Genomic DNA, 25547 nt, shown 5'->3' with positions numbered 1-25547 from the left:
TTATTCAAAAGCAGACCTTGCTGAAACCAAAGTGCTGCAGTTTCTTGTGTTTTGCGAGTCAAGTCTTGATGGCTTGTGTGAAGTTTTTTGTGAAATTTGTGCAAAGGTCTACAACAGGAAAAAAAAAAAATCCATCTCTGAATGTTACATGATGTAATTCAAGATTTCCCTGTTTCGTGGGAAATATCAACTGTGGTTCGGTCACACACGCTGAGAGCACCAGACCCTGTGGGTTGACACTGCAGTTGTTACTGGGGTCCTTAGGTCGTGATGCAGGTGCTCTCTCTGTTCCTCCAGGCTCTCGATTTTGTCCTGACCTCATGGCATTGAAGCAAGGGGGTTGTTTGATCTTCGTTATGGCAGGGCAGAGTAGGTGGTTGCTCTTGTTTGTCCAGGCCCTGCTAGCTACAAGCCGATGATGTGCCAACTCTTTACATTCAGCTGGGGGCTGATTCAAGAGTGATCGCTGGGCTATTTCAAGGCAGCTGGATTTATGTCTCCTATTTTAATTTCAAGCACTGATTTTAGTCTATCTCTGAATAAGAAACTACCTGTCTTTGCTTGCAGAGCTTGTTGTTTCTTTGTTTTATTTCTGAGCATCAGACTTCTCTCCAGCAAACAGCAAGGCATGAGGAAGTAGTGCTTTTATTTCCCTAAAGTAACATATCCCTGTCTCTGTCCCCTAAAATCAACCTTTGTTACCAAGTCAAGCTCTGGTCTTGAAATCTTATCTATACTTTTAGACATCTTGAAGGAAATGTTGCCAGATATTTTTAGCTGGGAAGATTTGAAATTTTATGGGAGTGCCTTTTTTTTCTAGCCAGTTTTTCTGATAAAATCTGATATATGTATTTTGCTACTAAACCATTATCATAATGTTTCTGTTTTACTGTTCTGGACTTTTATATAAGCATATTTAAATTAAAGATGTATTATCTTTAGCAAAGAGACAGCTGCTGCTTTAATTCATGTATTGTATAAATTGCTATACAGAAGCCTGCTTTGAATACTAAAATAACCAAGCATGCCTCTAGAAGAAAACAAACCTTTACAAGATATGAGAAATGGCCATATTTGCATAACACTTAGAATACTGCAGTATTTACAAAGCTTTTTTTATGAACCTAAATTGATCTAATTTCATTTTTTTGGATCATATACTTACTTAATGCTATCTAATTCCTTTGAGAAACACCGTCATTATGACTCTCTTCATTTCCAATGGTACGATGAGGCTACTTGTGCTTCCCATGGTTCTCTTGGACATGAGTTGGCAGAATTTTATACTAAATATAAACCCCACAGTTTGTTTCCTACTCCTCCTCAACTTTTAACCAATACTTGGTATTATTTGACAAATCACTATCAGATGTCTTCGAACGTTTTCTTAGTGATGTTAGCCTTAAGACCTCTATAAATTAGTGTTCTACTAATTCATATAATCTGAGGTCAAATATAAAAACCTAAATTAATAACTTAATGTGTGTAATGCATGTTGTTCTGTAAAAATCTGAGACTGATTCACAGCTTTTACTTTAGCACTCTACCATCATACTCTTTCTTTTTTTTTTTTCCCCCCTCCTTTGAGGTCTTGAATAATCGTTTGTAATAAAATGGAAGTGTATATGTGGCACAAATCCCTGCCTTCTCTAGAGTAGGGCCATGTTGATTCTTTTTAGAAACGAGCTGAATAAATATAGAGGGGAGTTCAGTTTTGCAAAAAAACAGTTGGGAGAATAGTTTGCGAGTACTGAGGAGAATGTCATCTCAGGTGCTATTAAAAAATAATTTGTTATTTAAAAGCCAAATAAGTAAAACCTTATTTGGAATATGGAAAAAAGAGAAGATGGAATGTGTCAGAAAAAGAAATAGCATTTAAACTTAACTGTAATTCAAGCTGTTTTTTTGTAACTGTTTACAGTTTTCTTTCAGTTTTGAATTTTAAATCTCTGTTACAAGCTCTTTGTCTTTTGGGTACTTACAACTACAGTCTTGATTGTCTCATTTCATTTCTCAGCTGAAGAAAACAGTAGCTTATGCTCAAGAAGAACTGGGTACCTGTACTTTACAGGCTTCAAAATTTGTGAAAAGGCATTTTTAAATCAGTAATACTCAATGGTACAGTTTTATTTCCATTGGACAAAACATATGATACTTGCCCAGTACCTGTAGCTGGGCAATTCTGCAGGTAGCTGGACAAACACTCTGCATGAGAAACTCTGACAGAGCTCTAAATGGTACTCCTAAATCACTGCAGACCTGCAAATTTTTTGTTATCTGTTCTTCATCTTGAGATATTGCTACATACTCAAGTAGGGTATGAGTTGCGGAACTAATAATGCATACAATATAAAGAAATTTGTAATTTTCAGTGCTGCTAATAAAAGATGTTGTCAAAGTCAGTGCATTTCTGGGAGATCTGACCCTAAAAGACTCTATGATCTGCTATGAACGTTACAATTGGGGTTTCCTTTCATCCTACAAAATCTATAAACATCTGCAATTCTTAATGTCAACCTTATGCCCTTTAAAGGAAATATCAATGTGCCTAAAATACCATCATGCAGAGAAATCCGTGGGGATGGTTTTTGGCTTAAGAGAAGCAGTGTGTGCCTTTTGTGGAAAATAACATTTGTGTTGTATAATTTATTTATATAATGGAAAGGACTAGGTTAGTAAAAATGCTAATTACATAAGCCAGTGTTGACCTTGCTCTAAAATCATTACTTGAATGTTTGGAGTTGTTGAGCTTCTAATAAAAAAATGCTGTTCTTTCAGCCGACAGCACATTTGACAGTGGCCAGGGGTCCACTGTTTATTCAGACTCCCAAAGCAGCCAGCAAAGTGTCATCTACTCGTCTCTGCCTGATCCAGTCCCTCCTGCTATCCAGCGGGTGTACAGCCCACCTCTGAGCGAGAGCCAGGCTGTGCCCCATAGCCTTCAGCAGCTGGGGCACTACCAGCAGCCCTCAGGAGTAAGTCTAAAGCGTTTCGAAATAATTTTGTATCCCAGATCATACTTAATGGCTCATTTATACTCTTGTTTTCAGCACGTACGGATTCCAGGGCTTGCTTTATATATTCCTCAGTCACCTCTATCGATGGTGACTCGCTTAGTAATACGTTTCTAGTTGATCTGAAACGTGCGCTTAGATGGTGTATGGCTAGCTAGATTTGCCATTCTGAAGAAGTGCTTCACTGGCAGCTGTCATACTTTCAGTAAAAAAGCTTCTTATCAGTCCATTGTTGCTGAACTACATTAGTAGCTTTGCAATTATTGGTTTTAAACTCATGCATGTAGTTGAGAACTCTTCTGTTTGTTTTTGTTCGCTGTTAGTATAGCCACACATTATTATTCCTTTGTTTGTTCAAGACTCTTTTGGGTCTGATGTTTCTTCCAGCTGTGACAAAGGTCACGCATCCAGTCCCTGCCTTTCTGGCTCTGGGTTTGGATTTAATCTTGCACAGAGTCAGCGATGTATATCCATTACTGAGGCTCCAAAATCAGGTGCTGGTAGCCCAGTCAGACGTTCACACTTGCTCCCGTTTTTGTGCCGTTATGACCTTGACCAAAAGCAATTAATGGAACTACTGGTGCAAGAACAAACATATGCAAGCGAACATAAATCTTCAGGTGCTTCCAGTGAGAGGTACAACACGAACTTCAGAAGCTGTGGCAGCACGGTGTTCCAGCTCCAGCTTGCACCCAGCCCACAGGACAGGCAGCGCTCACGCTGCTTTTCGCCGCCACAGCGACCCTGTCGTGGCTTTGACTCCAAAACCAACGTCCTTTCCCCAAGACCTGGGTGAAGAAGACACGTATGGGCAGACTAGAGAGGAGGTGGCAGGCTCGTCATCGCTTCTGGTGGCACTGGGGACCTCTGCAAACCCTACAGAGCTAAGGCTTCCTCAGCAGTCTCATCAGACATGCCTAGCCTCCTTATTTCAGTCTGGCCAAAATCAAAACGCATCAGAAGTCCTGATGCTTGTTGAAAGTGCTCGCTCCCCAGGTGGCCAGCTCCCAGAAAACTTGGTGTCTCAACCTCTTCCCTAAACAAGCAGGCCATGCGGCAGAAGTTTAGACCTGCCTCTGTTACATGAATCTTTACAATACATAATTAGCCAAAAGACCGGTACTTCTCCCATGAGATCTGCAAGAGTTACAGAAAACATTTTGCCTTCTGAACCCTCCGATGGCAGAGAAGCCAACGTGCCTGGATGGTCCCATCCCTGTTGTAAAGTCTGCGCTGGCAGAACACCGCTGGCAGAGAGCAAGCTGGTCACTGCAGCTACCCCGAGCAGTGGAAGCAACCTGCCTAGTAAAAATGACAGTGATGATGTGGTAGGATAATTTTTTTTGTTTCATCCTATTTGACTTCAGAGAAGAAAAAATAAAATCCAGGACCAACGGTTTTTTCCTGCTCGATCCAGATTTACCCTGTGTACTTGGGAAGCACATCATTTTCCCTGGTTTTACCTTGTATTTTCCAAAATGCCTGCAAGAAATTAGGAACTGTATTTTGTGAATGCATTGAAACATGACTCCATTTACCTGAAGGAAAAAAATTCATCCTTGGCATCTGTAGCCAGCTCCCTCCACTGTGGAAACCACCTTTCCTATGTGCATACGTCTCCTGGGATACATCCTTCCTCGTTTCTTGTTCACCTGAAGCACTAACTAATTTTTTTTTTTATTAAATTGAGCTGTACAGCATACTCTTTTAGAGCAGACTCATTCTTTCCATTGATAGGTTTCAGTAACTTTAACCTAAATGCATTACTTCTTTTTTGTGATTGAGGGTTTGGAAAGATCATAACCTTTTATTCATGAGCAAAATATTTCTCATAGGTTTTTATTTTCTGATGGGGTTTCCATAGTTTTTTCTTCCTGCAATAACTTGGGTAAAAAGTTCCAAGGTTTGAAAATCTCAGCACAGGAAACAAAAGTCTGACTCAAAACCTTCCATTTTCCAAGGAAAAAAAAAAAATTCACTATTTATCTGGGAGATTATTTACCAAGATAATAAGCACATAACTGGAGCTGTATTAGTTTGGGGTTTTCTTTAGGCTTATGAGCCTCAGTCTGACATTCTGTTTATTTTTAATTTATCTACTTTGTTTGAGCTGAAGTTTTAGAGAACTGCTGCTGTTACAAACCTTATCTGAATTTCCCCCTTTTTTTTTTGTTTCCACTTCCCCTGTGGTTTTCATTTGGTTCTCATATCTCTATATGTTTTCTTAGCATCCGTTTCAAGTAAATTACCTGCTTTTTTGGAAGATAAAGATTCTTTATGAAATTATAAAAATCTCTGTAAAGATAAATTTCTGTTTCACCCACTTAACACCTTGTTGTTGCTGTTGGTATATTCTCAGTCACTGTGTATGCGCTTTCAGTAGTTTTACTGCTCTGCACGCTTGCTTCCAGAAAGAAATGCAATGCAGTTTGTTGTTTTATTTGGAATTTTCTGACTTTTTCCCACATTTTTAGATTAAATAACTTTCCATTCCTTGCAGATAATTTTTCTTTTTTTTTTATTTCCCCCCCTCTGTTTTGAACCAAGTACCGAGTAGACTGTTTACTTGCAATTCTTTTCTTGATGAAGAGTCGCAGAGGCTCTTAACGCGCGGGTTGCTCTCCTCTAAAGCAGTGCTCTCCCTCCCGCAGCCTGGCCTCCCCGCGGTTCAGGCTGCGCCGGCAGTGGTCTCCCAGCGGCCCCAGCACTACCAGGAGCCGGCCATGCCATTCCCCGTCGTCCAGCCCACCACCGTCTCCTCCCTGCAGCTGGGGCAGCCGCAGCCGGCGCTGGCCGGCCAACAGGTGAGAGCTCAGCTGCTGCCGAAAAGCGCTTTTCTCCTCCCGTTCCTTGCCCGTGCTCTGCTCCAACCCATGCCCGTAGCAAGTTTGGGGCATTTGAAACTGCTGAACTGCCACTTGAGAGACTTAGGGATGGGGCAGAGGTTGTTGGGTTTAAGGCATGGAAGAGCAACGAGCTTGAGGACAACTGTTGGGTGGTACCTTGGAACATCTCAATGCAGTTTGGAATTCTCTTCCGTTGCGGCTTAACAGCATCGGCTTGAAACCTTGCATTGATTTCAGTGTACTATCCTTAAATATCAAATAGTTTTTTATTAATTTTGCGTTATTATTTGGCACCTCCTTTCTAAACGGTTAGAAAGAGACTCTGTTGCCTGGTGTCAGTTGTCTCCGAATCCTCAGTGATGCTGCTTTTTGAGTTGTGCACGCGTGTTAAATATAGCTCAGTATAGGCACCCAGCCAGTAGCTTTATCTTCCAAGGGAAGAGTCTGTCTCTCTCTGAATTGTCTCCAGATAGTAATTCTTTGTGCATTTTGAGTTATCGAATTCCCCCCAAACCTGTGTCCCTTAAAGGTATTTACAGAACAGCTCTCAAGCAGCAGAGGGGCGGCTGCGAAGGCTGCGATCGCCTCCTTGTGCAGAGGAGGAGGCAGCCTGGGGGGAATGTAGCCACGGACCTGTACGCGTGGTAATTCGTGGCTCTTTTCTGTCATTCTACTGAAAGCTTGGCTTCCTTCGGAAGAAACTGTTGACGGGGCTGGGGAGTGTCTGTATACTTTGTGACTGGCATGTATCATACTCCTCCAAACTTTTTTAGTTATCAACGTTTCTCTCACAGATTGCCCCCCCCCCCTTTTTTTTTTTAACATGCCCTGTTCTTCTGAAAGTATCAGTATGGGAACAATGTAATTTGGTCTCATTGAAAACCATATGCTTATGTGAAGTTTTGTCATATATCGGGGTTTTTTTCTAATGGGCAGGGATATTCTCATGGTTCTCTCCGCCAAAAAATTTTACACTTATGCAAATTTAGGACCTCATCAGTTGCACAGATCTGTCTAGTGGCCTTTGGAGCTTTATGATGACAGTTCAAAATCTGTTATTTGTTTTCCCCCGTGAGTAAATGCTGGTTTGGAATAGGATATTTGCCCAACTTGCTCAATTTTTCACATGCCCTTTCCTCACAGTGTTGCTGTCTCTTGAAGTAATTCTATCCCTGATAGTAAAAGGATTTAGTAACTAGCCTGTCTTTGTTTTCTGATCTTGCTGGGAAGCCCTAAAACAGACTGACGTTTTACAATATTATTATTACAGAAATAGGTAAAATGATAAAGCTTCTGTGCAGAACTTCCCAGAGCACCTGTGTGCCTCAGAGACAGAAGTGGGTCTGGTGTTCCCAGTCTCCAGCATGATGCCATGAGCAGGAGAGATCTGCAGTCTTTTGTACATGAATGGTAGGGCAGGTCAACGAAAGAATGGGAAATGGGGGTGAGAAAATTCATCTGTCTAACAGAATGAAATGTGTTGATCTTGTATGAATATACACTGACGGGTCAGACACATGGGATCAATGTTGCATCTCCTCTTTTTTTTTTTTCCCCCCCAATTTGGTTATCTGTGCATTTATAGTGTTAAGGTTATAACGAGGCAAAGTTAGCGTGATTCATTTGGATATTTTCCCCTCCCTACGCCTTGTGCAATTCACAAGCGTTTCGTAAAACACAAATTCAATTTGAAATGGAGGCTTTCGGCTGCTTAGTTCCACAAGCGCAGTCCTTCTGCTTTTCATGCAGTGTCCTCTCAGGTTGAAGGTGGGTCGAACAGCCTGTGTCCGCGTGCTCAATCTGCCGTTATCTGCGGGCAGCCTGTCTGAGCTGCAGATTAACCCGGCCAGGGACGCCGCGATACCTGAGCTGGCTTTGGGTGCTGGCAGGGGCGATCGGCTCCAGCCCGGCACCGTGCGCATGTGGCTGTCCCGCTCCTGAGGTCGGGCTGGGCCAGGCAGGAACTTCCCGTGTTGCAGAGCTCACGCTGTGGGACGAGTGGGGTCCGTCCCCCCATCTCGCTGGTGTGCTCTGTCTCCACAGCAGTACCAGCCCAGCTCCTGCTGAGCCCTTGTTTGCATCGGCGCTGCCGTTCCCTTGAGTTTGGGATTTTAATTGGGTGAACGCCCCTGCTTTCCCAAAAGCTGGAATGGCAGAAACTGCAATACAGAGCCATGTCATTGGTTTTTTTTCTTGAATGTGGCAAGCTGAATACAGAGGCAGGATTGATAAATGCTGCAGGAGCTGAGCTGGTGCTGTGCAGAGTTCCTCAGTGCCGTCTCCAGCACGTCTTGCACTGCATGTGGCATTCCGTGCCTTCAGCCCCAGACACTCCATACCAGCCGCCAAATGCTCTTTTGTTCACCAATGCTTGTATTGGAAACTTACCAGTCGTGGTTGAGTTCTAGCTGTTTAAGGGTGCATGGCATCTTGCTTCCTTGATGCATCCTCTACAGTTTTATTGTATTAATACCCAAAAACTGGTTGAAGAATCCTTCCACTAAAAAAGCGCAGAGCAAAATATTCTGATGCTGATTTATGGTGGAAGTGGCGAAGATGAAAGATAAAAATGCTTGGCTGTTCATTTTAAAGTTACCTTTTGACCATCAGGCGTGGTGTTAGGTTCTATGGGCTGCAGAGCCCAGGTGAAGCAATCAGTCTTGTCGTCCCAAGGTGGTCAATCCAGAGCCAAGCCGGTGCCTCGGTGCCATGCTTCTGAAACAGAAGATGTTTTTTAAAGTACTTTCAGCATTAATTAGAGGGACTGAAGAAGGAGGTACCCGCTAGCATGGAAAATGTGAAAGTTTGTTACTGATTCTTTTCAGCTTTAATGCAGCTTTTTATTTCTGTTCTACTGTATAAAATCTGGCAGGCCAGTGGAGCACTGTTTTCCCTGGAAGGGTAAACCTGCTTTTTTGGCTGCCACATTGTTACTACAGCACCTCAGAAATAACTGGGATCCAGCTTTTACTATAATTATTGTGTTTTATTCATGTCTCAGATAATAAGTGTTGTATATTTCAATGTCTGCTACATTATGTAGTCAGCTTTTGAATGCCAAGATTAGCTGGGTATAATCTGCATAGTAGGAATCTTTGAAGTTAGTAGGTGGGGATTTTACAGGGCCAACTAGAACAATCTCTGGGATTTAAAGAGTCTGAGTCATTACAAATAACCTTTCCAAGACAGTTAGAACTTGTCTTTTCAGGTAATGTATCTTGCATTTAAATGTGTTTTAAACATAGGCTCTTGTACAGTGTTTAAATTAGGAGCGCCCTTCTCTTCTATAAACCGTCCCTACTCCGAGTGGCAGTTCTGTTCCAACTGTGTGGCTTGAACTGGAGAGAGTAGCAGGTGGCTGCGTCCAGTGAACTGGTTCTTTCGTAATATTCAGGCTATAACATTTTTTATTCTTCTTTTCTTTCCTAGCAGCAACCCATATCCCAGCAAGCTTCTCTGCAGCAGGTGCTTGCCAGCCAGCCCGTTTGCCCAATCCAGCCTGCAACCCATCTGTTACCCCAGTATCAACCCCAGACCTCTCAGGTGGCAGCTAGCAGTACACCACTAAAACCCCTTCAGATTTCAACTGTGCCACAGCTTCCACCGGTGGCCCCCTCCCAGGTAATATCTTTGAAAACTGTGTGAATACATCACTTTGAGTAAAGCTTTCCAGCTAATAATTAACATGATTTGCAGTTTTTGTGTGGCTATTTTGAATGCATGCTGATTTAATTAGTCCATAAGAGTATAGCTTTTTCCTAATTCCTGTATATTTCTTTACTATTTGTCTTTGGTGAAGCAAAAATCTCCTTTGTGAGTAATCCTGTGTCATGCCTAGAGAATCCAGTTAATGGCAGTTACAAAATTGCAATAACTGCATTTCTGCTTTTTTGTTGTTGTTGTTTTTTGGGGGTTGGGGTTTTTTTGCACCTTCCCCTCTGGCATACTCTCTTCCCCATCCCTGGCTTAAGAGCATGAGAAGTTGCCCATTTTTTTTCTTTTTCTGAGCTCCTGACTTCACCACTTTCCCCACCCCCCTCCCGCCCCCCCTCCCTAGCTCTCAGCCCTGTTTCTGTTTTCAGTACCAGGGACGGACCCTTTCCTTGGCCTGGAAGGGTTTGTTGGTGCTGTTAGCATGTTTGCTAGTGACAGCCACCGTGATGTGAAGCAGCTTGCGCCGAAGGGAAGAAGCAAGCTGCTTCCACGATGAAAGGGTAGTTACGGTCTGCTATGTCACTGGGAGTTTTGATTGTAAAAACCCTTTTATGGGATCTTCCGTGCTGCCTGGGTTGCAGCCAGCCTGTTTAGAGACAAGGGTTTTAAATTGTCTTACCGAATTTTGCATGACAGAGTTTTGCGTTTTGCCTGGTCCAATTCCTTTTCATTTCTGTTAAAATGAAAGCAACTTTTAATTAGTATGTTGCTTGAGGGCTTCAAGCTAGCGTTAGAAATAGTCCTAAGCTTCTAAGGTATGAAGACGTCCCCCCCGAAAGGAAATTTTTTTCTTTTACTAATGATTTAAGCGTAAATCAGAGTTTATTGCTGTTTATAAACCTCAGGAAATGAATGGAAGTGATTAACAAACAGACATAATTATCATCATGGCGCAGGTGATTTCTACGTACTTGTATGGCAAATGAAACTACTTTGTACCATCAGTGAAAGCACTTGCAATTTATGTGATATTATATTTTTTTCAGATTCCTCAGTTTCCTGTCATTCCTGCAATTACTCCTCTGGCAGGACTTGACAGCCTTCCTCCAAACCTCTCTGATATGCCTGCTGCAAACGTGCCCCCCATACCTGCTCCTTCTCAGTATTTTGCTCCAGCCGTGATTTTACCCAGCCTCCCCATGAACCCCACTCTGCCTATGGCACCAAACTCCCCTGCCCTCCCCATGCAGGCAGTCAATCTTCCTCATACCACCGTGGCTTCTTTGGTCTTGCCCTGCCAAACGATAGTGCCAAATATGTCGGCTGCTACGATACCGCTGCTTGCCGTGGCTCCGCCGGGAGTGCCAGCGTTGCCACCGCATCACGGGGTGCCCCAGCTCCCCCAGCAGCAGATGTACCAGACCACCTTCCAGCAGATCATTCAGAGCGAAGCGCCCTCTCCCCATCACGCGCAGAGCACGCAAGCAGTGTCCCAGCCGCAGCAGCCTCCTCCTCCTCCTCCTCAGTCGCTTCAGCCAAGCGTAATTCATCCTCCAGAACAGACTCTGGCCGCGCCTGGGGCTGGCCACCAGGTAATCAACCCACCGGGCGCGGGGCCGGTCGCTACTGGACCGGAGGGTGGTTCCCGAACGCAGGCGTTCCCGGGGCTCGCTCCGGTGTAGACACACAGCAGGGAGGTTTTCTTGACCTTGCTCTTAGGACGTTTTGTTAACTTCTTGTCCTCGGTCCTGGAGGTGGTTGCTGGAGCTGTGAGGTCAGGTGGAGCGGGTGAGGTCTTAATCCAGGGACAGGTGGATATCAAGGATATAGGGAATAAGCTAAGGGGCTTTGGGAAGCGAGCTGACAAGAGCGCTTCTTGAATTCCCTCTTCCTTCTCCCGTCTCAAATACGAAGGAAGCGTGAGCTGTCGTTCCGCTGCGGCAGGAGAGCCGGCAGCCGCCCAGCCTCGCTGGTGCCTTCGCGCCAGGCTGCGCACGACGCGTAGGCTGTTGTACGCTCGTGGCAAAATATGGGTGAGCTGGTAGGAGTGATAGAGTTGTTTTGATGTAGAACTGCTTTAAAACAGTAAAGGGAAATGGCCGTTCGATAATGACTCCAGAAAACTGTGTGGAAGAGGTCTATCAGACAAGAACGGATTCTAGCTGCCGACCCTTTCCCCCTTAAAAGAAATGAAGCATACAATGGAGCTTCCAATATTAGCAGTATTTACAAGAGAACTGGTTCAGGACTTGTTGACAGAGTCTGTAAATACTTCTATTGCCACATCCGTGATATGACAACATGAAATGCATCCTGACCCAAGCAGGAGAGCGTGCTAAATCTGTTAATAATAGCATTCTTGAAAATCTGTGTTCTACTATATCACTTTGCTGTAACATATTGATTAAAATTCATAACATCCCATTTCAACCTGCCGTATCATGGCATCTTCAAAGCAGTACATCATTTTAAAATTTCTCTCTTCAGCCGTATTTCTGGTACAGAAATACAGTTTGTGAAAATGTAGGCAACACGGAGCCCGAGACAGTTACCGCTGAGCTCATTAGCCATAATGTTTCCAATGGCTTTAGAGGGAATTGCATCAGGCTCATTACGCACAGCAAGCATGGCAAACACCAAAACTGGAGAACTGATGATAATCCCAAACCGCCCTGACACAGTGATTATCTATCAAACAGGTGTGGAAGAATTGCACAGTAATATTTTTAGGATAAAAAAATAGCTATTACAAACGAGATGGACAAGTGCAGAGACATTGTTCTGTGTTTTAAAGTACGTTCAATGGAGAGGTATTTCTGTAAATAAAGGCTTTCCAGTGCTGTGCATTTTTGGCAGGTGATGTTTAGCACCTCTTGAGTTCAGTTTTGCCCAGGTAAATTATACATTGAAATATTTTGTGAATTTTTCTAGTTATATAAGATTTTTTTTTTTTAAAAATTCGCTGCTCTTCTGCAATGTGCACCGCAGTTGCTATTCTAACAATCTCCACTTAGGCAGTCTTGTAACCATTATGTGTTGGAAAGCACATTGCGTCCTTATTTTTATCCACATTAGAACCCGGAATAATAATTTCAGCTCATATCCAGAATCTGCAGAGAGCATGCAGTAACGAAATTGTGTGGCCTAGTTCTTGTCTGAGTCTTGATTTTTTATTTTTTTTTTTTTAATCTCCAAATAGTCTAAATCTCTAGGTGGTGATACTTCAAAAAAAAGTAAAAATTAGGCAGAGTTATACCTGGTACTAAAAAACCTTTTTTCTTCCATATTTTCCTTTCTTTTCTTTTTCCTCTTCCTACAAGCTCCGTCCCCTTGGAAAAATACATAATGTACCTAAAAGGAGAATGTTCTGTTCTTAAATGTACAACTCAAAAGAACTGTTATGCAGAATAACAACATAGTTTCTAAGGTAGTTGGCATCTAATCGCATCGGTCCAGTTCCCACCCACAAAGCGCTTACGCACAGGAGTTATTTTAATGCACTGGAGAAATCCACTGAGATAGATGAAACTTCCTCTGTGTGTGTAACACAAGGAAGCGTTGGCAGGATTGTGGCCTTGGTGCTTAGCATGTCAAGAGTTAAGCTGTGTCTTAAATGTTTAAACTAAACGGAAAACAGTGTGTTCCGTAAGACACTGGTATGTATTCAGTAAAAAAGAGTTAACTGTGTGGTCTATACCAGCTACCGATTCTACATATATAGAGGATTTTTTTAAAAATCCTGATTTAGATTATGGGTGGAGTATATTTTTCTCTGCATGGACATTGTGGTAGGCTTGTTGAAGACAGAGTAAATTATTCAGGACAATGAATTCATAATCGAAGATTTTAATTTCTTGGCAGAATACGTCTTTGTTTCTACAAATTAAATAGTGCTTAAGCAATACGCACATTGTCATAATTATATATGAAGAACCCTTAGATTTTTTATTTGGTTGTTTCAAAGCAAGTTTAAACTCATTGAGTAACCTTTCCAAGCAGAGACCACACAAATAGTCTCACTGCAGAATTATAATCCTTTCTCTGTGAACTCCGGTGGCTTTAGTACCTTGTCATGTAAGTCACAAGCACTCTAAGCAGAGATTTGTTTTAATAGCTGTCTGTTGTGTTACAGCAGATTACTGGACACACTCAGTATGCTTTGGAAGCTGGAGCCCAGGTGCCCGTGCTGCCTGTGCAACCTTCAATAGTCATGTCACCGCCTTTGCAGTTGCAGCCTGAACTGTTGCCTCCCCGCGTCGCTCCAGAAGGCATTTCACAGATTCATGGCAGCCTTGCTACCGCTAGTCCGCCTGTCCCCATAGATCACGGTCTGCCTCTTCAGCCTTCTGCTCTGCTGCAGCTTCAGCCCGATCTTTCCCAGCCGCTGGGTCAGCAGCTCCCAGCTCCCTGCTCAGCCGTCCAGGCAGTCGCAGAGACATCTCAAGAGGTAGAGACGTTTCCTCTGAAGTAACTCACCAGCCTCACCTTAACCTTCTTACTTACTCCTTGGTGAAATAGTGGGCTTATTTCACAAGGGAGATTATCCCCTCTCACCATATAGAGCCGCTTGTCCAAGATGCTGGCGACGCTGGGTCAGCAAATAATGGGCTATTTCAAATGAAGCTGGAAACTGCATGTTGTACCGTGTGAAATGTCTCCCTGAAGGAATGAGGCAGCAGGACTAAGTACCTCTTTGTCCATAGCTGAGTGCAAACAGAGAGATAGAAATTACTTTAAGTCCTGGGGCGGCGGGGGGGAGGGGGGTGTAAGAAGCTGTTCTGTAGAGTTTCATCCATGTTTTGTCCAGTCTTGTTTTAAATGTCTCAAGCACTTGTGCAACCAGTCATCATCTGCCTTAAGAAACTGCTTCATAATCTGATTCTTCACTATGTAGAAGCTCTTTGTGCTCCTCAGTTTGAGCCTTATTCCCATTTCATTTAGCGTTGTATCCTCCTGCATTACCTGAATTCTAGTCTAGCCCTGGGATTTTTGTTTCTTCAAATATTCGTAGGCATTCCCAACTTTCAGTGGTCATATAAGCAAGATACATTTTATTGTTTTGCTTTATCAAACTGTCAGCTCCTCCTGTCTGCTGTTTTGACTTTTCTTTCCACTCCCATAATTGTGTAACCTTCAGTCTTGACAGAATGTCACAGAACATTTCCCTCCCTTCAACTCTTCAACAGATATCCATACGCAAAGCAAAACAAAGGTTTTGGCATTTGTACTGGATTTCAGTAAATAAGCCTGATTTGTTTGCCACTTCTGAATGGAAATGTCCCTCAGCAATTGTGCTTTCAGAATTGCTCCTCTTGAGGCTCTCTGTTCTGAGCTACCTTTCCTCCCAAAGTAACAGTGTCCATCTTTTCAAACTAAATCTCTTCTGTTTTTACCCATGCTTTCATGCCCTTGCCGCATGCCTTGACTGCGCAGTGCAGCCTACGAATTTCATTAGAGGTACAGCTTAACTCCTCTTCCAGAACGTGTTCAGTAAGGATGCTGCTAACACTAAAACTAGATTCTAGTTCCCCCTTTTGCCGGTCCTTCTAATGGCAGCCTAATTCTTGTCAAATAAATATTCGTGCTGTGAGGCAGAATGTTTCCTGGTGAATTTCTGTATCCTGTGGGTTAGGTATAGCAGAAATGGTAGAACCTGTCTATAGTGCTTCACTTGCAGAATCCCCACGTAAAGCCTGGCTGGGTCAGGCGTAACCCTTACTCAGGGTATTTCTTCTCCAGCTGCCTTTTTTTCTGTATGCACAGCTCATGTCAGGTTCAATGCTGATGCCAAAACTACAGCCTTCAATGCAGGGTCCATCCCATTAGAGATTCTCGAAATATGAATAAACCTTGTTGTTACTGTGCAGTGTGATATGGGAGCTACAAGTTATCCTATATTACCTGAGAAATCCAAGCCCACTGAGGCATATGTCTGTCCTATCACTTCATCATTTCCCTAGGAACATTTAACCACTGTTTTGCTGACTTCATTCTCATATTCCATCCATAAGTTAACTCCCTTCTCTCTTTCAATTTAAGGAAATCCAATATCATAGGATAGTCAAATTCATCAACGTGCTCCCCATGCTGATTTTATGACATATATTGCTAAGGTTTTCTTGGGTGTAAGAGGAGTTTCATAGCTGTATATATTTGAAACACTGCATTTCGTTGCCACTCTGCCATAATGTTTTTATCTTTTCTCTTTTGTTTAAATGTGTGGCAGTACTCACATCCAAACCAATCTGAATTGATCAGGCAAATGAGATTTTGTAAGGCACTTGATCAAGTGGATTACTAAATTTTAGATACATTATGTCTGTGTTCTCACTGTTCATTAATTTTGCAGTTTTATTGAAACTGCAGTCAAGCTTGGCATGGCATATGTGTGGCATTATAAGCAGCGAGTGGGGTTGACTGGTTAACCGCTAAGCTTTTAACTCCAGTCTACCAACTGCTTTGGTATTAAGATGTGGTGATGACAGTCAAGGGGCTTGTTTCTAGCTGTGTGTCTACAGAAGGATTTTATAGACATATGGTTGCAAATATATCTATAAATATATATAAAATTATATATACTTATGAATATATTTGGGGTGTGTGTACATACATATATGGTTATGTACATGCACAGGTGTGTGTGTCTGTGTACATATATAGTAAGTTTGTTATGGTAGGGCCAGTAGCACCATCATCACAAATTCTGTGAAAACAGGTCTACCTGATGCAAAAGTCACGCTGTCAATGTCTGTCCTAGCATTGCAACCAGGGAAGAGGGAAGATTATAGGGAAAATTTCTATTGTGTAGAGAGCAAGAGGACATGGTGTGAGGGCGGTGGTTTTAAATGATGAATTTTCGTCTTTTATTTGTAAGTTCCCCAGAAATTTTTACGATAAGCCAAATAGAATGAAAATACTTAAGATACTTCAGGAAACTAAACCAAGCAATGAAGCAAAATAGCTTATACTTTATATCCATTCATAAATAAAATTAGGTAGGTGCTGATGTGGATTTGTCCTGCAATCAAGTTTTTCCATTGCGGTGAGAACTGTTTTGTTTCTTTCAGCACCTCCTCTGCTTTAGAGACAGCGGAAGGGAACTAGCAGATTAGTGGCTCTGTCTTAAAAAGTGGTTGTGCACAGATACTGATGCTTTGGACAGAAGTAATGTTGGGAGGGTAAAATGGGACATTTATTTTTTATCGAATTCCAAGAACTGGTTGAACAGAATGGTTTAGGTTTACTGGTGTCTCAATAGCAAAGCCTTTCTTAAAGGTGTTTTTCATCTGCCAATAAAATGCATTTACTTAAATGACTTTTTCTTACATTTTAGGAGCAGGCAATACAGGACAAACTTCAAACTCTGTCACAGAGCTGTGAAAGGTATCATTATAATCTCTTTGGCATAAGAAATGTTTTCTTTCTGGAGGCTGTTTTTCCTCTCTCTCTTTACAAGGCTGGGCCAAATGCCTGGCCTTTGCCTTGGCTGAGAGAAGAGTAGCAGGAGCTGACCAGAAGATGAAAGGGTGCACGTCTAGGGAGAAAGCTGCAAACGTTCTGTGCACAGTGTGCCTATTTTGGGTCCCCCGACTCTTTTAATTCTTCAGTTTGGGTGCTGCATCCTAGCCTTGCTGTATGTACAACAGCTTTCATTTCAGCGTGTAACTTCTCTCTTTGAGATAACTGAAGCGGTACAGTCCCTGGTTTTGATGCTGTTGAATTTGTATGAAAACATGCTACGCTAGTATAACTGGGTATATAGTTTATTCCCTCTTTGGGAATAGCAAGGGTATGCCTGTATCACCTGTAATCATCTTTCCCCAGGTACGTTACGGGGAACGGTGTATCGGTGAGAGTTGTGCGTTGAGCCACTCAAAAGTATCATTACAACAAGTGTCAGAACACGCGGCCAAAGCCTGTTCTGTGGTTTTGCAGTACACGAGCTCACACTCGAGCCTAGCCGTGCTGACGGAAGTAACGATAAATAACTCCCAGAGCCAGCTCAGCACTCCTCAGAAACAGAAGCAAGTTTCAGTTTTTGCCAGCCCTTGTCTGCCTGTTTCTGTAGTCAGAAGGAGAAGGGGAAGCAGCAGGGTTTGGTGGAAGCAGTGAGGAGGAGTCCTGGAGAGGAAGGCTCGCTGCTGGGCTGGAGAGGGGCTGACCGGGGGCAGCGGCTGCTGCTTCAGGGGCAGGACTGCCCTCCCCAGCCACCTGCTGCTCCCATGCTACAGCTCCTGCTTCAGCCCCAGCAGTAAGCCAGATTTTTCAGTGGTTGGGTATGGATAAGGTAGATATGAACAGTGTGCGTTCATAAGCAGCTGAATGCCTTGCCTGTTGCAGGAGCCAGCACCGACTTTGTCCTTATTGTTTATAAAGCTTTGGTGTTAGGATTTTAGTGACCCTTTTCTATTTTCCTGAACAGACAGGATGAGTTAAGTTCATGAACTTTGAAGACACCTCTCTCTTACTGTTTTCTTTCTACCCCACCAAAAAAGTTAGCCTGACAGAAGTCAATGCAACCCTGCAACCTTAAAATGGAACCTTTTTTCCCAAGAACTTGCTGCTTTTAAATACCGTGTGGAAAGTGAAATCTAATTTTTTGTGACCATAAGTTAGTTCTGGCTATAAATAAGTTAGACAAAATGACTTCATTTTGTCTATCTAGTCTGTTGTAGAAAGGCACACCAAATTTTCAGTCATCTTTTGAATTCTAATTTGCCTGTTCCACAATTGTGTTTGAAAAGCTGACGTGACTGCAGCAGCACGGAGAGCCTGTGTCAGCACCCATCTTGTAGTCGTAGAGGGAGATCTATAGGTAACTCAGTGCTGGAGCTGGGTTGTGGTTTAGTAGAGCGGAGGGTAATGGCATGAGAATCAAATGGCTGGCAGTTGCAGCAAAAACGTGATCTAGCGTATAGCCTGTGTGCAAAATGTGTTCGCTTTATGAGTTGCACGTACAAGGTAGCTGCAAAGGGAGTAGAAATAAGCTGTTCTGTGCAAGTAGTGCAGAACAAGAAGTAAAAGCCTTAAATTTAAGAAAGGGATCCATAAGTTAGACTTAAATTCTTTTATGCCTGTGTGGCTAAATGAACACGGGAATAAATTGTCCAGGAAGCTTATGAAATCTCACGGGAGCTTTGTAAGATCAGCTTACATAAACCTCTGTGAAGACTGGTTTACACAGAGCTGATCATACCTTGGGGTAATAAATAGGCCAGATGGGCTTACAAGGTTCCTTCCTGACATGGTTTTTATGAACCTCTGAAAATTTCCTGCAAATTACTTGCATGTTGAAGTTTTCTGTACATGTCATATTACAATAAGGTTGTTAGCAGCTTCTGTTTTGGCTGCTAAAAATAATACACTGTTGCTGGCTGGTCATCTGGGATATTGTGGCATAAAACCTTCTTTCTGATCCTTGAGAACTGCAGGGAGAGGAGAGGCAGGCTCTTATGGGATACTGTACTGACTTCTCACTCTTTTCCTTCATCTCCAACAAACACAAACTGACCCTGTTTAGACCTTCTGCTGTGAGTGCAGACAGGCAGGAGTTGAGAAAACTGGACCTTAGAAAGTCAGGAACTTGTGCAGTTCAGGGAGGGACTGTACAGATCCCTGAAGTGAAGGGATTAGGGGGATGTAGTGATATATTAAGAGTGATGGGACTTCCCCTGTGGTATTGGCAGAAATGTTAACAGATCATTTCTTGGTAGATGTGGTAGCCAGAGTACATGCCTGACTTGGAGTAGTTCCCTTTACTTACTGAGCATCTTTCAGTAGCTGGCTCAGTTTGGGCCAAAAGAGTGCAGATGTGCACTTCTTTTTGCAGTCTCTGTTGTTGTGTATCTTACCTATGCATAATGCCATCGTGTGTGACGGTGGTTTTATTTTGTGGTTTTTCTTCCTTTCTATTACAAAGCTACATGAGTCCAGATGTTGCTTCAGGTAAAGAGATGAGTGACAGCTTTGAAGGAGCAATAGGAAGTGGAAAACAAGAAGGAAAGTCTTCGAAGAAACATAAGAAATCTACACGCGCTCGTTCACGCCAGGAGAAGTCCAGCAGACCAAAACTGACCATATTAAATGCAAGTGCAACCTCTTTGAAGGTAACTTCAGGATTCCTTTGGCTTTGCCAGAAATAACTGTTGTTAATCTTTGCCTGCAGGTTTGTAACACGGGTGATAAAATGGTGGAGTGCCAGCTTGAAACACACAATCACAAAATGGTGACTTTTAAGTTTGATTTGGATGGTGATGCACCAGAGGAAATTGCTACCTACATGGTAAGACTTGGTGATGCAGCTGCCTGCCATCTCCTAATGCACCAAGTTGCTTCAGCCAACTTATTCTCGCATGTGCTTGTTCCCTGAGCTTTCTGGTAGCTGTGGAACAAGGCATTAATCTAAACATTACTGTTTTCCTCTTTATTTTGATGTGGCCTTGTAGGTAGAGAATGAATTCATATTGCAGAGTGAAAAAGAGACATTTATTGAACAAATGAAAGATATTATTGATAAAGCAGAAGATATGCTCAGTGAAGATACAGAAGGAGAACGAAGTTCTGATCAGGGAACGAGTCCCCAGCAAGATACCGATAGACTGGAAATGAACGAGGTAAGAAATGTTAAGAGCCAGTTACTGTAAATTAGTTTTACATCCCGTGTTAAAAAACCCAAAAGTTTCTTAGCTAGAAAAATAATGCTTTTACTCCATTAAGGTTTAGGATATGAGTGCTCCTTGGAATGATGCTTCTCTTGCATTGATATGAGGAAGTTTGTTCTTCTATTTTTTTGTTGTTGTTTGTGTTTTTTTTTTTAACAGGAGAAGCGGCAGTCTCAAATGAAGACACCCGTGTATCAACAAAATGGTAAATGTGCCTTTGAATACAAACTTAATCTCAAGCTTTAAGGCAGTGATGAGTTTATGCAGAAGTTTGCTAGATTCAGGAAGAAATGCACTGGTTACTGGTGTTTGGAAATAATCTAGAAATATAACAGTGGTCCCTGCTGTTAGCAACCTGGAAGATCGCAGGGCTAACCTGGATGAATCTAACATCCGGGGATGTTTAGGGAAGCCCTGTGTTACACAAGTTGATAATCAGTGGTGGAAAAGTCAAGAAGGTACGGGCAAGCGTACTCTTTTCACAACAATAACTATGTTTGCAAGAGAAAGCTAAAAGGTTATGTTTGCATTGGTAATTTAGCTGAAATTTCTAAGCCATAAGTTTTCAGCTACTTTGGTATTACGGGAGGGATCTTGGCCTTGTGAACACAATCGTGTCTTATGAGTTTTACAGACAAACTGAATGGGAAGGCAACTGGCCTTGATTCTCTCTGTAAGTGTGTGATGGTGGGAAAAATGAAACCTCTGCTGAAGGAAGCATCATTTCCAAAATTCTTGTTACTTCATGTGGCGCTGTGTATTTGCTCGATGCTGACAGGGGAAGAAGGATAATTTAGAACTTCTTTGACAACTGCAGAAACTGGGAATCCTTCAAACTAGACTTTCTGCTCAAAAAATCTGGTTTATTTTTTGGCCTGTAAACATCATAAAATTTTCTCAGTACACCTTTTTTAACATAACAACTGTATTTCTACTAATGAAACTTACAGAGTCTGTATAGTTCTGGTTTGCCATTTACATGTGCCAAGCTTTGAGATAAGATGTGGAAGGAAATATTAGCTAGAAAACTTCCAACATGGAAGAGTGTCAGAGTTTAACCCCAGCAGGTAACTGGAAGAGCGTTGTGGTTGAACCCCAGCCAGTAACTAAGCACCACGCAGCTGCTCACTCACTCCCCCCACCCAGTGGGATGGGGGAGAGAATCGTGGAAAAAAAAAAGGTAGCACTTGTGGCTTGAGGTAAGAACAGTTTAGTAGAACAGAAAGGAAGAAACTAATAATGATAACAACAACAACAATTAAATGACAATAAGAAAAAAAGGATTGGAATATACAAAACAAGTGATGCACAATACAATTGCTCATCACTCGCTGACCGATGCACAGTTAGTTCCCGAGTAGCAATCCGCCCCCGCCAGCCAACTTCCCCCCAGTTTATATACTGGGCATGACGTCACACAGTATGGAAATACCCCTTTGGCCAGTTTGGGTCAGCTGCCCTGGCTGTGTCCCCTCCCAACTCCTTGTGCCCCTCCAGCCTTCTTGCTGGCTGGGCATCAGAAGCTGAAAAATCCTTGAATTGGTATAAACACTACTTATCAACAACTGAAAACATCAGTGTGTTATCAACATTCTTCTCATACTAAATCCAAGACATAACACTATACCAGCTGGTAAGCTACTGGAAAGAAAGTTAACTCTATCCCAGCTGAAACCAGGACAAAAAGTTAAGCTGGATTAACTTTACAAAATTAACAAATTTTTCATTGTGAGAAAACTGTCCAGAGTATGGTTAATAAAATTTTCATGTATGTAACTATTACCCCCCTAAAAGTATGAACCCTTGAAAATAAATTTTCAAATAACTTGAAATACACGGCAGAATCGGGAGGCATCACTGTCTCCCTTCCAGAAGGGATGAGAATCAGATTAGGAGCCATTGATTTAATCTTGGCTAGTACTGCAGAAGTTCTAATTTTCTTTCTAAACATGGAAATTAAGACTATGTTTTGAGAGATGATCTGGAATGAATGGAAACTTTTGTGTTTACTTTTTATTTCCTTTTCATCTCTAGTTTTGCATACTGGAAAAAGGTGGTTTATTATATGTCCTGTTGTGGAAAACCCCACTACCGATGCACCAGAATTTTCTCCACCCGTACCTCAGAGTACACAGCAGTCTGAAGGGCCAGGTATTTACAAACTTTATAGAACGTGTTTTCTTCTCTGAAGCTGCCGTGTCACCTCTCTTCTATTCTTGCCTGACTTAGCTGTGATTGTTTCGCTTCATTTAGTTGGAGGAAGAAAATGATGAATTTTGTTAAGTCACGCATCTTAAGTATGTTCCTGGTATAGAACCAAAGTAGGAATGTTTATTTGAGTTTCAGGACAGTCTCAGTATTTTAACTCTGCCTTACACTGTAAGGTAGCCGAAGTTCTAGTCACTGATGTTTTAATAAGCAGTGTCTTTTCAGTGAAATATTTTTGCACAACCTGCAATTTTGGATTCTAATTTGACTTGTATAACGGTTGTTTTCTGACCGGCGGCACTAACGTGTTACGGGTAGATGTGATTGTCGCTGCAGCTAGCCAGGAGGTTTTGCAGTGACCTTCCTTCCTTCTGTGCGGCTCCTGAATAAGTCAACCCGATGTTTGCGTTCCTTCTAGACCTGGAGCAGTCGGACGATCAGCAAGCGAGCTCCGCGGTGACGGATCTGCCTGGCGCCTTAGCTGGTCAGCAGCTTCCCCTACAAGCGGGCGTATGCGACAGCCCCGTCGGAGCCTCTCCAGCTTTGGCACAAGTTCCCGCCACAGCACCTTCCGCCGGCTTACCGAGCCAGGCGGAGTTCCCAGCTCCGGCGCTGCCGGGACCCGCTCCGAGCGTCCCGGAGCAGGCGGCTGCCCACGGCGGCCAGCCGGAGTATTCTCCGCTGAAGGCGGCGACGCCCGCTCAGCCGGGCGCCCCCGCGCCCCGTGCCGCCGCGCCGGAGGAGCCTTCCGACGCCGCCCCCTCGCCGCAGCACCCGCAGGGCGACGAGGGCGCCTGCGTCCCCGACGTGGAGATAGCGTGTTGCAGCGTCGGGCCGCACAAGCCAGCGCCGGCGGCTCCCGCGAAGGCGGCGGAGCTCTGCCCGCCGCCCGCGCTCCAGGACGCCGCCGTGCTGGAGCGGCAGCCCGCGGCGCAGGTCCCTCACCTGCCGGAGGCCGGCCAGCCCGGCGCGGCGCAGCACTCCTTCGTGAGCCAGGCGTTCCCCGCGGCCGCCGCGGCCGATCCTCTCGGCCTGGCCGGGCCTCAGCTCCAGAGCCCCACGCAGGTGCCGGCGGCGGCGGCCCAGCAGCACACCGTGCTGCCCCAGGCGCAGCCCGCGGCCTGCGCCGGCGTGGGGATCGGCCTGCTGCCGCAGCAGCAGCCCGGCACCGCCGAGTCCGACGGGGAGGGGCCGCCCCGGGTGGACTTCGTGGACAACACCATAAAAAGCCTCGATGAGAAACTGCGCAATTTGCTTTACCAGGAGTACGTTCCTACTTCCTCTGCCTCGGCGGGGACTCCCGACACCTCTGTCCCACTAGAACAGGGCGACGCTGAATTTAGCTTGCCACCTTTTCCCGAAGACCGGGTTCCCGCATCGGCGTCGGATGTGAGAGAACAGGAGAGAGGCCAGGAGGCGAAAGCTGCTGCCGAGGCCCAGTCGGTGCCGCTCGCCCCACCCGAGGTCTCGCCCTACCCAGCACCGGTTAGTCCAGCGACGGCTCTGCCCTTCATACCCCCAAATCCGGCTGTTAAGCACAGCTCCGAAGCAGAGCTCAGACCCGACGAGCCTGTGGTAGGACACGTATAGATTTCTTGCTTCAATGAACATCGTTATGTTTCTGCTCCTGGGTATATTGCCTTTTGGCTGTTGACTGCTTTCCAGCGAGAAGGTCCTCCTAAAATTTTACTGTCAGATGCGTTCTGACTCCTTTTACGTAAATGCTTGTTAGTGAAAGCCAAACTTTTCCTTCGGGTTTAAAAGTGGTATATCATCTTAATTCATTCTCCTCCTCTTGTGTCCTGTTTCTAAAGCAGGCAGAAACATGATGATTTTTTTGTAGTTTACAAATGTAAAACACAAGGGGTATAGTCATTCAAGTTCTGATGAAGACAGTCATGCTTCAATAGGAAAGTTGTTGGTTTGGTTTTTTTAATATAAATTAATGTCAGTGATTATAATGCCCGCCTTCCAAGTCAGTCTGAATGAAATAAACACTTCAGGAGCCTTTGCTTTGTTCAAGTGCTGCAGCTAAGGGAAGACACTCCATGGGTAGAAGCTTGCTCTGCTTCCAGTAATGATTTCTTTTGTCTTCTCCTGAACTTGGCAGAGCAAGACTTCACTGGGAAGCATCTAAGGAAAGCTGGAGCAGGTGGTCTGGGTCATTATTTACTCGGTGTCTCGACTGTGCACCTGTGTTGCATTCTTTCAAATAAAATCCTGAGTTTATGAAATTCAACAGATTTGCAGCCCTTTCTGCTAGAAGATCAGTGCTACTTGAAAAGTAGCATTTCTGGAGATGATTACATCCCCACTAGCAAAGAGGAGGCTGTTCCGTGTAGTGCCAGCTGGATGAACTGTATCAACTGCTTGAAAGATGCTGTATGTTACAGGAGAGACAGCTGCGCTTGAGTAATGCTTTAAAGCATATTGTTTATAATGATAAATTACTTTCTACAGCAGATAAAATTCTCTCTCTATGAAAGGTGTTAGGTCTCGCCAGTAGTTTGAATTTGTCCTATTAAAATCTGTGCCAATAAGAAAAGAGACACATAGAATTTCTGAAGACAGACATACAGAGGAAGAATGTACGGTCTGGCTGGAGAAACAAACCAGAGCAAAACCCAAACTGATATATATAATTCAGTGCCTGTTTTTCAGTAACTTAGGCTGCAGTTTCCTCTGTGACACTGCCACTGTTTTTTCTTCCAAAGGTGAAAAAAAAATGTAGGAGTTGAAGGAAAAGCTAGAAGGCCGCCTCCACAGACACTATAAAATAGTTTAATATTCCACAATAGCGAGAGGGAGAGAGAGGGAAGGAGAACGCATTGCCTTTCTGCTTTGTGCGTGAGACTGAACTTCTTTTTCTTTTTTCTTTTTACCAAAAGTTTGAAAAGTCGGAGGTCACCGGCATCAGTGCTCATTCCTCAGAAGCAAGAGGTGGGTCAGCAAGCAGAAAAGGTAATGCTCCTTTCAGTGATGAATGGCAATGATGCATCTGTACTAGTATGTGGTCCTCTTCTCTGGTGTCCCCTTGCTGCTCATCATTCTGGTTAACTGCAGAGCACTGCCCAGCACAAGGCATTGCCAATCCTATTTGTAATATAACTAATATTAAACATCTCAGTTCTGTCAAGCTTCCTGGAAAGAAACTGCCTCACAGG

The 25547-nt window shown here is 43.6% G+C and overlaps 1 protein-coding gene across 14 annotated transcripts in view; it reads left to right on the top strand.

Annotated features, from left to right (window-relative positions):
- WNK2 (WNK lysine deficient protein kinase 2) overlaps positions 1-25547 on the top strand; it is a 118495-nt gene that overhangs the window by 61269 nt on the left and 31679 nt on the right. For 6 of the 14 annotated variants that reach the window (XR_011322032.1, XM_069769880.1, XM_069769879.1 and 3 more), the window contains exons 9-21: positions 2779-2975; positions 5666-5818; positions 9290-9481; positions 10561-11106; positions 13647-13961; positions 16848-16897; positions 19434-19599; positions 19680-19796; positions 19960-20127; positions 20335-20380; positions 22210-22326; positions 22802-23958; positions 25272-25344. Coding sequence is in view for 13 of the 14 variants with exons in the window: in XM_069769880.1 (XP_069625981.1) it covers positions 2779-2975; positions 5666-5818; positions 9290-9481; positions 10561-11106; positions 13647-13961; positions 16848-16897; positions 19434-19599; positions 19680-19796; positions 19960-20127; positions 20335-20380; positions 22210-22326; positions 22802-23958; positions 25272-25344 (3297 nt within the window). In the remaining variant the exon portion in view is untranslated. The remainder of the gene's footprint in view (positions 1-2778; positions 2976-5665; positions 5819-9289; positions 9482-10560; positions 11107-13646; positions 13962-16847; positions 16898-19433; positions 19600-19679; positions 19797-19959; positions 20128-20334; positions 20381-22209; positions 22327-22801; positions 23959-25271; positions 25345-25547) is intronic. The other 8 variants (XM_069769871.1, XM_069769872.1, XM_069769878.1 and 5 more) reach the window with 8 other exon arrangements.

Source organism: Haliaeetus albicilla, chromosome 24 (assembly GCF_947461875.1).
Source record: "Haliaeetus albicilla chromosome 24, bHalAlb1.1, whole genome shotgun sequence".
Classification (NCBI taxonomy): domain Eukaryota; kingdom Metazoa; phylum Chordata; class Aves; order Accipitriformes; family Accipitridae; genus Haliaeetus; species Haliaeetus albicilla.
The sequence above is the reverse complement of the archived record's forward strand: the minus strand, read 5'-3'. Positions and strand labels throughout refer to the sequence as shown.